Genomic DNA, 18,835 nt, shown 5'->3' with positions numbered 1-18,835 from the left:
GGCTAATTATTGGCTAATTTGAACGTCTCTCTCCAAATGAATGACAAGTAGGGAACGCTATACTGTACTTACAAATGTAATGCATTTTTGATGGAAAAATTAATTGCTTTGAAAGGCGATTTTTGAATTTATCTTCCTACCTCTCCTCAAAATCATCAGACCTTTTAATCTTTCATAATTAAACGACAAAAAGAGATGCCATTTCAGGTGTCCGAAAAAGAAAGAGCTGAAACAAGAACGCAAAGCAGGAACTGAATACGGAGCCATTACTAACCGCAAATTACAACGGAGAAATCGGAGTGATGGACAAGTAACCAGCTAACTCAATTGGCGTCTGGAATATAATTCTAGCACGATAATACTTCATTCCATACAGTAGCTAGTGTAGACACCTGTTGAAGGAAACGAAATACAGAAAGCTGTCTGGCTGGTCCAGAGTTCAATCCGATCGTACACTTTTAGAATGAACTGTAACGCGGAATCAGGGCAGAGCCAATAGCCTATTCTACAACTAAACTAGCCACTGCATTGAAGGAGGAACGGCCAGAGGGGAGGAGGAGGAGAACCTGTTGCTTTCTACAACGAACTAGCCGAAATTGCTCCACGGCGGATCCATGCTATCACGAGGGCAAAATGTGGGCGTGCGCCTAATTAATTTATTCAATAAGCTACTGCTTTTTCCAAACGTGAAGGTATCCGAATTCTTTTGGTAGTGTAGTTTAGTGCATGTAATCAGTTAAAATATCCAATATAAATAACTAGAACGAACGTTCAGAATTACAGTATTAATATGTTCAGCATAAATAACAATGGGAGTAACAATAGCATTTACTTACCCCGGTCAGTTTGGCTAGTCCATGAATGAGACTGAGAATGTATAAGAAGACGTACAAGGAATGAGTTGACCAAAAATAGCTGTAAGCCTTCTGCCTAATACGTGGATGGGCAAAGACGAAAATGATACACACCAAAACGAATAGGATAATTCCAGTCACCCCTGACAATAAATTACAGCCAATGAGAAAAAAAAATTAAATATATAAATATAATTATTGTAACCTATTATTTAAAATCACAAGGGAAATGTCACCTGAGGGAAATATTATAAAATGGTAACTGAATGATATTATCATAACAAACTGTTTATCTCAATGGTACCAGGCTTATGATAGAAAACATTATAATGAATATAAAATATCCTACATTCATTTTACCTAAACACGTGAATGGATGCTGTACCCATACAATATGAGAAGCTTCTCTCTCCCCCCCCCCGTTTAAAATTTGTTGATATATTTCATTTCATATACCCCCATTTTTTTAGGTGCGTTATCAAATATGCATAAGCGCCTATTGTCTTCACCATGTCCGTCCGCATGTAACAACTGGACTCCCAGAGGACGGATTTTCGTGAAATTTTATATTTGGTTCAGATAAAAAGATTTGTCGAGCCATTTTCCAAATTTCATTAAAATCGGACAAACAGAAATTTTCCAATTATTATTTATTTTTTTCCCCATACAGTTTGTATGAAAAAAAAATCACAGAGTAAACTTAGTTTTAATGCAGCATACTTAGCCTTAGACAGCCCGTACACGCTTCGCGTGTATTGTTATGTAAGACTCGTGAAACTGTTGCTTGTGAAGAGATACACGTACAGAAACAAAAGAGACTTACCGTGCAGTTGTAATTAAACAACGTTCGTATAACTTACTGTTAAATATGTAACAATAAAACCTCATTAACTGGGACTATTTATAATTCAGACTGCCTTCTTTCTTATTTGTGAATAATATGGAAATATTTCGTACACAAGAATTTAACTATACAATTTCGAACATATTTCAGAATGCTTTTCAATCGTTTTGTAAAAGAAATGATATTATTCAAAAGGGAAAAAAATTAAATGCAAATGAAAACAGTAAAGGCATGAAGACCGAAACAGGAATACAATATAAATGCAAGAACTTCAGTAAACATGAAAAAAAAATCGAATTTCTTCAAGAAACAATAATATGATTCCAGAGCGTCTATCTACATTTAATTAAATTTATAGTTATTCACGAACATTAATTAAAGTTTATTGTATAAAAAAGCGCATTATTGGTATTTCATTTGATTTGTATTCTCTGTATTCCATTTGTTTCGAATATAAACATTTTTAAAATGTTTTCAACGTATGTCTTGGACTAATAGATAAATATATAGTCATATATCACATAACCATGGTCGTAATCGTGAGTCAACGCCAGAAGTGCACGAAAAGACAACAGTACAGAGCCTCTTGTTTCTACGGAAAGCACATACCGAAGCAAAGTACAATTTAACAATGCTGAAATAGAGATAATTTAATAAAATTAAAAATTTGACATATAAAAGGTCCTTTAAAACATAAAAGGTATACCTTTTATATTTTATAGAATTTGAAATATAAAAGATATACTTTCATTTTGCAAACTAAAAATATTAATATCAACCACAAATATATAAAACCCACCTGTTATTGTTTGGAAAAGCCAAAATGCAATCGTTGGCTTGAAATCCGAGCTGTAAAAAAAGGAGATAAGCAAATATTAAAACTGCAACTGTCACTTCGGATTTATGTATTTATATGTTTGCATATGAGTGTTGTATGTTAAAGTTATATAATCTATATAAATAATTTGCTTATGTTCCTGTGTCCGGAACGCTTTTTTTGAACTGATTAACTCAGACAAAACAAGCTTTTGACCCGATTCCTTTTGCAACAGGTTTTATTTAGCAGGAAATTTGAGAAAAAAAAATTCCAAAATATTTTCCGACCGATTTTCAAATCCTGAGAATTGATTTAGCTCCGAATGAAACTAACTTGCCGTTTACTTTGTAGAGAAGACAATTTCTTAGCATTTGTCATCACAGTCACGTGGAAAAACACATGGATAACTTTATGTATCAGTTTCCAGGTGCAGATAATTTCTGTGTTAATAACTGCAATTTTTTTTTAGGATGCTACAGCCATACAATACATGTAAAAAAAATTATAACATTGCATTTTTTCCCGAGTCCGTCCTGCTGACTTTAGTTAGCAGCGAAGGTAGCTGAGAGAAAGCTTTTTGTAATTACTGTACTTCGATATTAATATTTACTTCTTCTCTGAAACAGTTTTAGCAAAAATATTCGCCACGGGTTTTCTAGTTACAATTTAAAGCGCAGTACTGTGTAGTTAAAGGTTTAAAACTAGAGAGAAAGAGGGAATATGTTAATACAAGTTCCAAGTTAATCTGTACGGTGATAGAGAAAAACCCCCACTAATTGGACTGACTATAAAACTCACTAACTGATTTTATTATTATTATTATTTTTGAAACAAATTTTGTACTCTCACTGTAATTAATTTCCATGAGAAATTTTCGTAAAACATACTTTCCTATAAACAAAAATTAATATTAAACCTACAACTGCATAAGTAGGCTTGAAAACTGTACAAGTCGCTGTTATTGTTGGGGTTTAAGCGCATCAGCGACTTAGACCATTTATGGTCAATTTGCCATACGAAAAAAAAAAAAAAAAAAAAAAACATCAGATCGACTAACCCTGCCATGCCGACCAGGCTAGCCAGGTGGGTAAAATGCCTGCCTGGCAACCCCAAGGTCGCTGGTTCGAATCCTGCCTCGGGCTTGGATCACAGTAAATGAAAAAATTTTGGGAGGTGCATTATGGTCACAGAAGCCGATATACCAACAACTAAAAAAAAAAAAAAAAAATCTGCCGTGTTGTGAAAAAGGCGCACAAAATTTAACAACGTTAGAACTCAGGTCTTTTCCACCCGGTGTGGGAAGACGGGGATTATAACAAATGTGTTACTCGTGAGGGCACTTTAAAAGTCCCAAACATGCTAATTTGTGGAGTAACAAAGTAGGACACTCGATAATTCGTTTCATTATTATTATTTTTGAACAAAATTTTATACTCAAATTAATTTCCATCACATCAAAGATTTTTCACAAAATCTACTTTGAAATAAGTCCAAAAAATAATGGTAAAACCTACTTACTCAAAGTGCATCTCCTTGGTAAGACAGCGGAGGTGCTCCAATGGCTGCGTGGATACGTGATAGAAATTTATATAATGACCAACTGTATGGATCACTGAAGAACAGAAAGATAATACTGTCAGCTTAAAAAAGTAATAATTCTTTTGGTGTTTACCAGTGAAAATTACGATCTAATCAGACAACTGATGATAGTTTATTTTTTTAAATTTTAATTATTAATTTTTAAATCAGACTTATCCACTTCTACAGCAATATAACAATTTTAAATTTTTACTGAAATAACTAGCATTTACTGAAAGAATCATTCTAATATTTTAAACAAAACGTTACAAAAGTCTTTATTGTTTTAGCCAGATAACTTTATTTCACGAAGAATTAGTGAAACAATTAAACTCATAAATCAATTGCGCAGGATATTTTAATTTTCAAAACTCTAGTTAATCGCTTCTTCAAAAGAAAAGCGCAATTGGCATTCCTGAACTCCTGTAATTATCCAAATGTATTTGGGTTCTGGAACGAACCTCATTAGAGAATGGATACAATTATAAAATCAACCTGCAAAATATGATGAACGTGTGATGCAATTACTGAAGTTTTTTTTTTTATGAAAACACTAAACACGAGAGGTATTAGAACCTATAGTATTTCGTACCGTGCTTGGGTTGCAGGCTGAGAAGCCGAAAGAAGATATTTGTTGACATTAGACTTGAACTCCTGTAGACCGCAATTTTCAGGAAATAGGTATGAAGGAAGGTTGTTCCAGAAAACGGCAGTTGAATGAATAAACGAGGAAGATGAAAAGTTGGTTCTGTGAGTTGGACAGTAAATGAATATTGGCTGGTGGCGGCACGTGTTCGGACTGTTTTGAAAGAGAGAGCGGGAATTATAGAAGCCAATTCAGAAGAACAGTGCCCATAGAAGTATCTGTAGAAAAGGCATACAGCAGAAACGGTACGTCTATGAGACAGCGAGTGGAGAGACTGTTAGAGAGGAGTCATTAATTAACATAACTGCCCTCTTCTGAATGGAATCTAGAAGCCCGAGAGAGGTTTTGTGGGCACCGCTCCAGATGTGGGAAAAATATACCATGGTAGGGCGGATTTTCGATTTGTACAGAGTGAACAGCTGTTTGGAAGAAAAGTAACGCCGAGAGCGAAAGAGAAAACCAAGTTTTTTAGATGCAGAGGGAGCAATATTTGTAATGTGCTTGTGCTAAAGAGATTAGAAGTCAGTGTAATCCCCAAAAGACATATATCATTTTGCCTAGAAATCGAAGTGTCACCAAAGATAAGCATAGGAGCAGAAGAATCACTTTTGCAAGATATAAGACAAGACTGAGTTTTAGAAATATTGAAATCAACTAATTTCTCTTTGTCCCACTGGAGAATTACCTGGAGATCGGCATTTAAAGAAGTGGAAGCGGATATTCGAGAAGTTGAAGCTGATTGAGCAGGGCAAGGTTTCTCAAAATGGAAAGTGGAATGCAATGTGCTACATTCTCAAAACTATGGATATGATTTCCAGTCAATGGAAAAAGGTCATTAATATACAAGAGGAAAAGAGTGGGGGAAAGAACTGAACCTTGGAGGACACCAGCATTAATGGAGAAGTTAGAAGACAGAGCCACCTACCATCACCCTCAGTGAGCGATCAGAGAGAAAACTGAATAACCAATTACAAAAAACAGTTGGCAAACCATAAGATGATTTGTTTGTTTGTTATTTGGTTTTTTAGGAGCATTAGCAACTAAGGCCATATTGCTCCGGGGATATGCGGTGGTCATTCCCTGACCTTTCCGCATCCTCCGTATTTGGTGGGCACGGGCTCCAACCCCGGTCTAATAAAGAAGCGTGTGTTCTACGCACTGCTGCTTCTGCCCACCTGGCTACGGAGGCGCCGTCTCCATAAGATTGAAGTTTGTTTCGAAGACCTTTATGCCAAACACGATCGAAAGCCTTTGAGATGGCAAGAGACCAGAACGCTCGGCTACCATTAGGGCAAGAAGCAAGTTTTCTACTCCTAGCCTGTTCAAAATCTAGTTTGGACTGATTAATAACTGCTTTACGATTGTTGCGAGCTTTGGTGTAGGCAGAAAATGAAACTGAAGAATTGGAAACAAGCCAATTACGATGTGCAACGTTCTTCCCTTGAACAGCCTTAGTACATTTATTGGAAAAAAAAAAAAAAAATTGGAAAACCAAGGTTTATATAAAGGACGAGATTTTAAAGTGGAGTGTGGAATAAAGAATTCCATTCCTACAAAAATAATTTCGCTGACACGATGTGGGCAGACGTTAATATCAGAAGTTTTGAAAGAGTAATCTGACTAAGGAAAAGAAGAAAAGAAATCTCGCCGGTCATCCCATTTTGCATTCTTGTAATGCCAAACAATACAAGATTGGGAATAGCCATGAGATAAAGACTCCATTGGAGAAGAGACAATCACCAAGTTGTGATTTGAGGTGCCTAAAGGACCACTCACTTCGACCGTGTACTTATAAGGGTTGTTTGTGAGAAAAAGATCAGGCGTGTTGGCTGTATGGTTAGGATTGTCCGGTATTCTTGTCGGTAAAAGGTCAATGACCCAGTTTACATTTTGTGAGGATTTTCCTTTGGTCTGGTACTTTGGTTGTATCGCCTCTTCTATGCTGGTAAATTCGCTTTCACCTTGAAGGTTTCTACAATAGATTTCTTCAGCCACTTGTTCCGGTTTGAGGTTTTTATTGATGCCGAAAACAATAATTGCTGGGCCTTTCTTTTTGGGTGTCTCAGCTGTGAGTCCCATGGTGGAAATTTTTGGGTTGTCCAGTATTGTCTGGGCTTCGTGTCGCGTTGCAGTTTCAATTATTACTCCGATGTTCCTGGTTTTCCTTATTGATTTGATACGGGTGTTCTTTAAGTCGCTTGCTAATTTTTTGTACAACGGCCGTCTTGACGGCTTCACTCGATTCCATGGGGCTGTCTTCTGTTGGTTTTAATACAACCAGACGTTGCTCCTTTAGTATCGTTTTAGTAGCCAGTCTTGTCATTTGATAAATTCCTGATGGAAATCTGTTGTGATAGTTAAAACCGTTCTCAATAACAAACTGGATTATGTAGCCAGCATAAATTTTATTCTGTGTTTTATGAAACAGACAAAAATGTCATTAATGAAGATGGAAAAAAAATGAGATCCTTAGTGGGTTCCCTGGAGAACCCTCTGTTTTACAACAGATTTTTTCATACACATTATTTATATTTACCATAAATGTGCTGTTTTTTTTTTAAATCTGCAAATAATTAAAAGAGTGTGTCCCTTATGCCGTGGGATTGTAAGTATTGTTGCCGCAATGTTAAGTTAGTAAGATCATAACAAAACAAGAATTAATTATTATTATTATTCACGTGGAAGTTAGAAGTTATGACCTCCACTGATATTTCGTCCTGTGCTATTCGTCATATATTGGTATGATTTTGAAAGTTTTTAAAAAGTGTGGCCACACTGAAACCACACTTAGTGGAAAGGGCCTTGGTCCAAATCCCGCCAATTACGCAAGTAAGTTCTATGGTTTTTTCACAACGTGGCTGAGTTAGTCGGTCTCAAGCGAGCATTAAGTGGAATTTTCTAAGGGAAGCTCATGTTTTTCGTCCACCAAATTTTCCACGGAATTCACACTATTTACAGATACAATATATTGGCACCTCATAGCCTTAGTTGCTTTTGCACTTAACACTACATATACGCACAAACGCCACACTTGGAGAATAATGACTTAGTGGCAAAAATCCTCAGCATCTCTACCAATTGGCTCTGTGCACCTAGAAAATTGAAGCCAGTTGGAGTCGTGTACATTAAAATCAGCAAAATAAAATTACCTTACTATTAGAAAAGTAAGGATGTAGAAAGTCGAATTTCAAAGAGAGAAAGTAAAAACATTTGTAGAATTTTTAGAGCTAGGAGAACGATAGAGGCAACAGATGAATTCGACAGAATGGGATAAAGAGATTTTGAGTAAGAGGAAATGAAATAAAGGAGATTCCAGATTAAGAAGTCTTTGACAAGAAAATGTATGCACAGGGTTGTTGGTTGGTTGTTGTAGGGTTTAGGCGCATCAGCAACTTATGCCGTATTGCGCGGTATAGAATAAGTCTAAACTGCATGTGTTCTGTGATCGATTTGTTTGCTGGATGAAAAACCCGGGTTTCAGAGAAAAAGAGAGGCAATGCTACCCTCACATGAGACCGACTAACTCAACAACGTTGTGAAAAAGACCCATATAGATTCCTCGTATCATTGACGAGATTCGAACTCAGGTCTCTTCCATATGCCGTCGGAAGGACTTGATTATACCAACTGTGTTACCCACGAGGGCGTATGCACAAGTATCATCCTGCCCTCGTGGGTAGCACAGTTGGTAGAATCGCCATCCACCCCACACCGGGTGGAAAATACCTGGTTCGAATCTCGTCGATGATGAGAGGAATATTTATGGGCCTTTTTCACAACTTGGTTGAGTTAGTCGGTCTCAGGAGAGGGTAGCATGGTTTTCCCTCCCCGAAACTCGGGTGTTTTGTCCAGCAAACAGAGGTGAGTAAGTAACTTTTTTTTTTAGGAGCATCAGCGACTAAGGCCATATTGCTCCGTGTATATTGTCTGTAAATTACGTGTTCTGAGGATGATTTTCTGTTTTTCTGGACGAAAATCCCAATTTCCAGTCAAAAAGCCATGCTACCCTCGACTGAGATCGACTAACTCAGCCACGTTGTGAAAAAGGCCCATGAAAATTCCTCACGTCATCGACGGTACTCGAACTCGAATTCTGCTACCCACGAGGGTACAGAAAATCGATCACAGAACACACGCAATTTACAGTGAATATATACAGCGCAATATGCTCCGTATAAATTCTCTATTGCTGATGCTGCTAAAACCCAAAAACAACAATAAGTAGTACCTTTAAAGCAAAGGAATTATAGGTCGAATAACTAAGACAAATGAGATGATGGTGCTTGAATCATCCAATAATTGAAATTAAGAAGTAAGGGAAGTTTATTTTTCTTACAGAATCTGATTTCTATAAAAGTTCGTTAATTTTTTTAGAAATCAGAATTTGATTTCTAAAATTACCCCTTGCAGTGTAATGCTTTTTATCGCGAACCCCTTTCAACATAATATTTTTAATGCGAACCACTAAGGCTACATTCTCTGAAATCGTATAATATTTCTGAATTTTTATTATAAAATATTTCCAATACTACGTTTTTATAAGCGACATTGCATAAATAATAAAAATTATTATTATGTATTATTTATACTTTGTAAAACAGAGTCCAAAGTAGATTTCGAACAGGATAAGAGTAGAAAACTTGCTTTTAGTCCAAATGGTAGCTGAGCATTCTGGTCTTTTGCCAAAGCTATTGGCTGCAAATTTTGCCCATCTCTGTTCTCAGTTCTGACAAAACCAGATGGTTCTGTTGCGACATCAGCCAAAGATAAAGCTGACCTGCTAGCATCCCATTTTTCTTCTAACTCATGTATTGATGATCTTGGTAAATCACCTCAAACCATTCCTAGCACACTCCATTCAATGCCTCCTGTGGGCTTCCGTCAAAAGGATGTTAGAACGATTTTGATGAATCTGATGCTAAGAAAACTCTAGGTCTTGATGGTATTTCTCCACTTGTTCTCTAAACCTGCGCTCTTGAGCTTCCTCCTGTTTTGGGCCGTCTTTTTTCACTTTCTTATTCCAGAGGTGTTTTTTCTTCTGCTTTGAAATTTGTCATATTCAGCCAGTTCCTAAAAAGGGAGATAAATCCCTTCCATCCAATAATCGTCCCATTGCGATTACTTCTACTCTTAGCATTAGCATTAACATTAGCATAGGCACATGATGCAAGAAAGCAAGCTGATATAGCATCAGCCAAAAAAAAAAAACTCCTTATTTCACCCATCCACTCGCTCCAAATGTTTGTCTAATTCTGCCTTGAAACTATTTAAGCTATCAACTTCTACAACGACAGATGGAAGTTTGTTGCATCAATCAACCACCCGCTGGCTAAAGACAAACTTCCATACATCTATCCTACAACTGTCTTTTCTCAATTTGAATTTATGCCCTCTCAGGTAGATTATTCTGAGCAAGAGGAAGAATCCCATCAGCATTGAGCATGCTCAAACCATTCAAGGCTTTATACACCTCAATCAGATGAACTCGCACCTGCGAGGTGATCTGATTGAGGTAATCTCTTTCCAAAGTAATGGAGAAATCAATTCACCGACAAGTCTTAACACCATCTGTAAATCTTTCATATGATCAACGGTCGCCAGTATGGATTCCGTCAGTGTCGTTCCACTGATGGTATTCTGGCTTGTGTTACCTATCTATAGCCAAATTTAATGGAAAAGTTTGGTGAAACTCAAGCCATTTCTGTTGATATTTCAAAGGCTTTTGGTCGTGTTTGGCATAAAGATCTTCTAAAATAAGCTTCCATCCTATGATTTGTCAGCTGTTCTTTGTAACGGGGTATCCAATTTTCTCTCTAACCGCTCACCGCAGGTGATGGTAAACGGCTCTCTGTCTTCTAACTTGTCCACTAATGCTGGTGTTCCCCAAGGTTCAGTTCTTTTCCCCACTCTTTTTCTCTTGTATATTAATGACCTTCTTCCATTGACCGGAAATCCTATCCAGTTTTGCTGATGATAGCGCATTGCATTCCACTTTCCAGTTTGAGAAACCTTGCCCTGCTCAAACAGCTTCCACTTCTCGAATATCCTCTACCAAATCCTTAAATGCTGATCTCCAGATAATTTTTCGAGTTGAGCAAAGATAACTTAATTTCATCCTTCTAAAATTCAGTCCTATCTTACATCTCGCAAAAAGGATTCTTCTGCTCCTATGCTTATCTTCGATGACGCTCCGATTTCTAGGAAAGAGCTTGAGGATTACCCTGACTTCTAATCTCTCTTGGCATAAAGCACATTACAAATATTGTTTCCTCTGCATCTGATAAACTGGGTTTTCCCTTTGCTCTCGGCGTTACTTTTCTCCCAAACAGTTGTTTACTCTGTAGAAATCGCAAATCCGTTCTACCATGAAATATTGTTTGCACATCTGGGGCGGTGCCCCCAAAACCTCTCTCAGGATTCCATTCAAAAGAGGGCAGTTAGGCTAATTGATGTCTCATCTGTAACAGTTTCTCCACTCTCTCTCTCATAGACTTTCTGTTTCTGTTGCATGCCTTTTCTATAGATACTTGCACGGCACTGTTCTTGTGAATTGGCTTCTATAATTACCGCTCTCTCTTTCAAAGCAGACCGAAAACATGCAGCAACCAGTCAACGCCATTTTCCTGTCCAAGTTCAAACTCACAGAACCAAGTTTTCTTCTTCCTCATTTATTGGCCCCGAGTGCCAAGCGTTTTTTCTCTGTGCGATTTATAGAGTGCTCTTTGAAAACAATATAGTTTTATTTCTTTTCTCGTGTGATTTTCTCCTTTTGTTCGTATCAAGGGGTTCTTTGCTTGCAAATCAGAAGTAAAAGCCCAGAAAGGGAATCCATCTTTCTCTTCTTAGTCTTCATACTAAATACTAACCACTCTACTAATTTCAATGTCCACTTGGTCACTGGTGGCACAGCTCTTGCCTCCACATGGCGGGGCCGTTAACCTTGGGGGAAAATCCATCACCCAGGGCTAAAAGGAGCAGAAATGGAAACTGACGTATTTCCACGGTTAGAGCCCAAGCACTCAGCATGACAATGACACCGACCATGACTTCTCTCTTTCAAAGAGACTTAAAAAAGACAATAGGAAGCAGAAATTTTCCTCATAATACATTCTTTGTCATCCTAACCTGTGAGCAAGCTCTCCCCTTTCATCATCTCTGGATGATGAAAGGGGAGAGCAAACGTCTCCAATCAGGAGATTTACTAATAGAGACATCTCACTCAAGACATTCTGAGTTACTACTACAACTTACTTCTTTAAGCGGAATACCGATTAAGGTTACCCCACACAACACACTGAATTCTTCCAAGAGAGTGATCCGAATAGGATATATTTTACGTTTCCGAGGAAGAAGTTGTCCAGGAGCTAAAAGATCAAAATGTGTCTCATGCAAAACGAATCATGATCAGAAAAGACGGCAACTTAACTCCCACGCGAAACATAATCTTCACTTTCAGTACTCCAAATCTACCGGGTTCTGTCAAAGCAGGTTACTTGAATTGCCGCATTAGGCCATATATCCCAAATCTGCACAGATGTTATAAATGTCAAAAGTTCGGCCATTCTCAGACAGTCTACCGTAGAGACGCTTTATGTCCGAACTGCGGTTGCAAAAATCACACGCAAGCAGAATGCAAAGCTCCAACACCACAGTGTCCTAATTGTAGTGGAAAGAATCCAGCTTACTCCAAAGATTGTGAACTATGGAAGATAGGGAAAAAATACAAAAATATAAAATTGAAAATAGTCTCTTATCGAGAAGCGAAAAAAACAGGCCAACTTAAGTATACCAAAACGCACTTATGCTTCTACCATTCACGGACACGAATCAGTGGCATGTCAGATTGGGGTATCGACTCTCCAAAAATATCAATATCAGACTGGGCTCTATGAGTACTCTTGGTCCAGCATCCATTTAAACCAAATTCAGTAGACCAAAGCAATAATACGCCACTCACAGTTCCATCCCAGAGACCTCTGCATTGTCAGGTAGCAGAAAATTTGCAAAGATCGTATCCTGTTGAGACGAAAGAACCATGCTTAACAAGCATGGATACAGATGTTACTATCGGTCAAGAAGAACTGCTTAAAATACACGTAGAAGATGATATGGACGATTGCAATGAATCAGGATGTCCCACTTTTCCCCTAAAAGAAAAACCAAAACCAGACCGTCATAAACAATCAATTTATAAAAAGCAGTCAGATACATCTTCCACGAACAAAACCAAATAATGGAACACATCATTCAATGGAATTGTAGAGGTTTTCGCAGCAACATCGATGATATCAATGAACTAATTCACTGCTTCAATCTTGTTGCCATATGCCTACAAGAAACCAACTTGACGGCCCAAGTTTCCACTACAGTCAAAAATTACACTATCTTTAGACAAGATAGATCTGACACTAATAGTGCTCATGGATGAGTAGCCATTCTGTTGGACTCAAGAGTTCCCTCCAGATGCATTCCATTACAAACCTCTTTAGAAGCTGTTGTCACACTCATAGTAATTGGAATCACTCTTACATTGGTCTCAATTTATCTTCCACCTAATTGTCCATATTCTATTCAGGAAATCGAAGATCTTGTGTTGCAACTACCAGTTCCCTTCTGTCTACTAGGTGACTTTAATGCTCACCACCCATTATGGGGTTCTTCCAGCTTAGGCGTGGCAAGCTTGTTGAAATGTTGATAGATAGACAGGACTTAACATTGTTGAATACTGGCTTTCCTACCTATGTTAATTTTCCTACCAGATCAATTCCGCAATAGATCTTTCCATTTGTTCTCCAGTGCTCTATCCAAGTATCGAGTGGGTAACTCTTAACGACCCTCACAACAGCGATAATTTCCCAATAATATGCAAAGTTCAAACTTCCTGTTTATTACCAAGAGATAATCCAGTAAAATGGAAATTTTCAAAGGCTGACTGGATAAAATACAGTACTCTTGTCTCGTTTGACAACCATATCATACAGTGCTCTTCTATCAACCATGTTACTGAACATATAACAAACCAAATTCTAAAAGCTGCAACCGCTACCATTCCACAATACCAAATCAGGAAAAGGCGAAAATTAAATTATTGGTGGAACGAAGAGTGCAACAATGCAAAAAAAGAGAAAATCAAAGCTTGGAATCAATTCCACAAAAATCCAACCACTTCCAATCTTATTAATTATAAGCGACTTAGAGCAAGAGCCCGTTATATCAGACAGAAACCAAAAAAAGAATCTTGGATTAAATTCGCTTCCTCCGTTAATAAAAATACAGACATCAGACTGATCCGGAATAAGATAAAATTGTTAAATGGCAAAATTCCTCCAAATAATTAACTAATCAACTAATTTACTCCACTAATTAACTGGAACGGATAGGAACTCGCTACCCCTGCAGAAATCGCAAATGCACTAGGATCTGTATTTTCTCAGTTGTCCTCCTCAACTGCTTATGACCAAATATTTCAAAAAATTAAAGGTGTAACTGAAAAATCCAAACTGAATTTCACTGACAGATGTGCACTAACATACAATCAACCATTTACCATTGTTGAACTGCAGCATGCTCTTACCAACACAAGGAACAGTGCCGCTGGCCCTGATGAGATATTTTTTATAATGCTCAAAAATTTAGATCCGAAGTCACACTCATCACTGCTGATCTTCTTCAATCGAATCTTCACTGAACATACATTCCCAAGCTCTTGGCGTCATTCCTACGTTCTGGCTATCCCAAAACCTGGTAAAGACTATTCTGTTCCTCCTAACTACAGACCAATTTCACTTATCAGCTGTCTGAGCAAAACCCTGGAAAAAATGATTCATCGCCGTCTGACTTGGTATCTTGAGTTCTAAAATATAATCAATAACAATCAATTTGGATTCAGAAAAAATCGATCATCACTGGACCTTATGATTAAAGCAGAAGCAAACATCAGAAATGCATTCATCAAAAAGGAGCATCTCGTTATGGTCTGTCTGGATATTGAGAAAGCCTTTGACACCACATGGCGTTTCGGCATTTTAAAGGATCTACATTCTCTTGGCCTGAGAGAAAATTTGCCATATTTCATCCAAAATTTCTTACAACAAAGATCCTTTCAAGTTCGTTTTCGGGGAACTCTCTCTAAAAACTTTGTCCAGGAAGAAGGAATCCCTCAAGGGTCCGTTATCAGCGCCACTCTATTCGCAATTAGAATTATTCACTTAACTGAACTCATTCCGAAAACAGTGAACTATATTGAGAGACAATTGTAGATATCAATAAATCAGATACAAATTTGGATGAAACAAAACTATCCAGACTATCCAGCCAGAAATCTACTGGCATTACCTTCTGTACCATACCTAAAATGCAACCTGATCCCGAACTCCAATTAGATAACTATCCAATTCCAATAGCAAATTGGAATAGGATAGGCTTAATTTTTGACAATAAGTTAAACTATCAAAAACACATTGAACATCTCCGGACAGCGTGCCAAAAAAAAAAAAAAAAAAAAAAATGAACATACTCAGAGCCTTATCAGCAACAACCTGGAGAGCAGATCGTTACACCTTGCTTCACTGAGTGCTTCGCAAAGTGCCCTATTAGCAATGCAAAAAGATTTCCCCACCTACTCATCCATTACTACAGCTAATCAAATCAGAGATCCATAATTAGATCTCGCCTGTCTTCAATTCTGCTAGGGAAAGTGCTTTATCTCGCCTCAACCCTATTCAACATTCAACTCTAAGAATAGCTCTAGGTGCATTCAGAACATCTCCAGTGCAAAGTCTCTATCTAGAAACCTATGAAGCTCCTCTAAACATCAGAAGAAAGATGTTATTACTGAACTACGCAACCAAGATCAAAAACCAGTCGACCCATCCTAATTGGTCAATATTTAATGATCTGCAACTCACGACCTTTTATATAAACAAACCACAAGCAACTAGGCCTGCGGCTATTAGGTTAATGAAACTAGCAGAAAACTGGAATATACAACTCAAAGTCCATCAAGAACCTATAGATCACGTTCCTCCATGGTCTGTCATCATGCCGTGTTGTGACAATTATTTCCATCAATGGGGAAAACACGGGTATTAACATCCAGTAGCTGCACATTTACAATGTTATCCTGACTTCGCTAAAATATATACTGATGGATCGAAGTTCAAGAGTGGATCAGGTGCAGCAGTGGTATTCCATGACACTATCATTTCTGTATCACTTCCGACCGAATGCTGTAGTTACACCACTGAATTATAAGCCATAAAGCTTGCTCTGGAAAACATTTTCCTTCTCTCAATCGAAAAGAGCATAATCTACACAGACTCGCAAAGTGCCCTATTAGCAATGCAAAAAGATTTCCCCACCTACTCATCCATTACTACAGCTAATCAGATCAGAGTTGATTCGTTTCCGAGATCATCGGCAAAAGGTTGTCTTCTGCTGGATCCCAGGCCATATTGGAATACCGGGAAACGAAATTCAGATGATGCTGGCAAGCATCCATCCAACACATCCCCAATGAATTTTCTGGTCCCATTCAGTGATTACAAAATGCATATACGAAATATATGTAAGGAACGATGGACACTACAGTGGCAAGCGCATATTCATAACAAACTCCTTGAAATTAAACCTGTACAGCAATTATGGGCCTCCAATTTCCGCACAAACAGACAAGAAGAGGTTGTCCTGGCCAGAGCCCGAATAGGCCGCACTCATTTGATCCATCTATTCCTGTTATCAGGTGATGACCCGCCACAGTGTTCACATTGCCACAGGCCAATCACAATAAAACACATACTCCTGGAATGCACCTTACATAACAATTCGCGTCTAATTTCATTCATTTCTCTCTCAAACTTACAGGAATTGTCACTTAGCCATATCATAGGCGAAAATTCAAACCTTACAGAAGTTTTCTTCTTTCTGAAACAAATAGGTTTATATAACAGTTTCTAACTGCTTCCACAGAAGCCTATAAAATTAGTATTAACTACTATGATAGGTGCAATATGGCCTAAGTAGCCTTTGCACCATAAAAATCCAAGCACAACAACCTTATTTATTCATTCAACTTCTCTTTTCTGGAACCACCTTCCTTCATACGTATTTCCTGAAAATTACAGTCTACAGAAGTTCAAGTTTAATGCCAACAAGTATTTTCTTTAAACTTTTCAACCCATTTACGATATTAAATACTATAGGTACTAAAAAAAAACCTATATATAACAATGCTCCTTGAGAATGAAAAAAAATTTAGTATGGAAAACATATTTATTTAACATGTATACTGTAAGATAGTTAACTAATTATAAGGAATTATGGGAGATGTGGTTTCTTTCTTTGGCAATTTTTACTTTTTATTTAATTTTATTTTACTTTGTCGTTTATTATTAGTTGTATTTTGTAGTTTACAATAATATACCTATGCAAATCTAAGCAGATGCCATTACAGAATTTTTACTGCGAACCCCCTGGAACACTTTCGCGAACCACCGGTTGGGAACCACTGCTATAAAATATTACGTGATTGCATTGCATTCAATATAGCAACTTCCGATTTCTTTTCTCTAACTTATCTGTATGCAAAATGCAAAAAATAAACAAAACAAAAAATATGTATGTAACATAATTACACATTAATGATAACTTACTGGTAAAGAACAGAGCAGTGAGAGCAACAATCTTGTGAAATTGCACGTGAGAATCGAGAGGGATGTATTGGTGTATTGGAAGCTCCCTCAGCTTTGTGATAAGGTTTCTGCACATTGTTAACAGCAACAGCGAGTAGCAGAAGGACAGAGACGCTGCCGATCCTCTTGTGAATGCGATACCTACCCCCATCACGTGACGAAGATCCATGTGTTCAGCAAAGTACGTATAAACTATAATGAAAAAAATAACCAGTATGTTATTTATATTTAAGTTGATAAAGAGCTAATTGATAAGCGATAATTTCCACATTTTATTTACCAATTTATGTTATATTACAAACAGGCAAAAGACTATAACTTTAAAAATACTTTATAACCAACTATATGAACTGCATCCCCTTGGGGCGGGCAGTAATTAGCAAATCCACTCACTGCTTAAAATTTTAGGTGATAGTTTCATGTCTTGATCGCTGACTTTATTGTTTAATTAAATCCATTTTTCCTGATTAAAAAGTTAAGAACTCTCCTCCATCTTTTACAGTAGAATCCATTTATAAAGAACTCGAACGTGGTTGAGTAACACATCGTTGTCATGTTAGTAAATTCATTATAAAAGAACTTCAACAATCGGATGAAACGGTAAGTATTATGTAAAAAAATTCGAAAGAACAACGTAAACAAAAAAAAAGTATAAAGTAACCATAATGGCAGGTTTAAAAAACTGTTTTTCTTAATTAATCATTAAACAAATTTACTTTTTTTTTCGATGCAATGGTGAAATTAACTCTGCTGATAATTTCTATATATAAATCATCAGCAAACTTTGACAACTTCCTTCTGCACTCCTTCATCAATTTCATTAAGGGAGATACGAAACAGAAGTGAACCCAAAGCTGATCCCTGAGGAAATTCCATTTGCTACATTGGGTCTATCCTGTGCAGCCATTTATGAATTGGTCTATCCTGTACCATTTATGAATTTTCTCTTTCTTTTTTTAGCTGGATAAAATAAGAAATGGCAAGATCCAAAGAAAGATCTTGTCATCGATCCCAATTGCTCCAGTTTATACAATAGCCTTTCATGGGGAACCATAATATCAAAAGCTCTAATGAGTCAAAATAACTAATGTCAAAGTTGTTCTTGCATCCAATTGTTCTATTACTTGATTGGTCAGACAAGACTTCCCCTTCACGAACCCATTCATTAAGGATACCTTTCCTATCGAGATGGTCCCTAATCTTACTGTGTCTATAATGTGTTCTTAATCAAAGACTTCGTAATTACTGTACCACCACGAAATCAAACTCACTAGTGTATAGTTGCCCTTAAGTCTTTCACAGCTCTTTTGTGGATTGGGGAAATGTTAACGCTTCTCCAATCTAAGGAATCATTCTGGAACCTAATGCTTACCTAATTCAGATTGGTGACAAGGGACTAGGTGTACT

General features: G+C 37.3%; 1 protein-coding gene across 1 annotated transcript in view; it reads right to left on the bottom strand.

Annotated features, from left to right (window-relative positions):
- Nucleotides 1-18,835, bottom strand: part of LOC150091061 (dual oxidase-like) — a 299,603-nt gene that overhangs the window by 36,394 nt on the left and 244,374 nt on the right. Inside the window, exons 21-24 of the mRNA XM_090381506.1 lie at nt 17,390-17,620; nt 4,034-4,127; nt 2,498-2,547; nt 837-997 (exon numbers count right to left, since the gene is read on the bottom strand). Coding sequence (XP_090237632.1) covers nt 837-997; nt 2,498-2,547; nt 4,034-4,127; nt 17,390-17,620 — 536 coding nt within the window. The remainder of the gene's footprint in view (nt 1-836; nt 998-2,497; nt 2,548-4,033; nt 4,128-17,389; nt 17,621-18,835) is intronic.

This window comes from Mastigoproctus giganteus, chromosome 1, assembly GCF_048544385.1.
Source record: "Mastigoproctus giganteus isolate SK-2022 chromosome 1, ASM4854438v1, whole genome shotgun sequence".
NCBI classification, from domain to species: Eukaryota; Metazoa; Arthropoda; class Arachnida; order Uropygi; family Thelyphonidae; genus Mastigoproctus; species Mastigoproctus giganteus.
The sequence above is the reverse complement of the archived record's forward strand: the minus strand, read 5'-3'. Positions and strand labels throughout refer to the sequence as shown.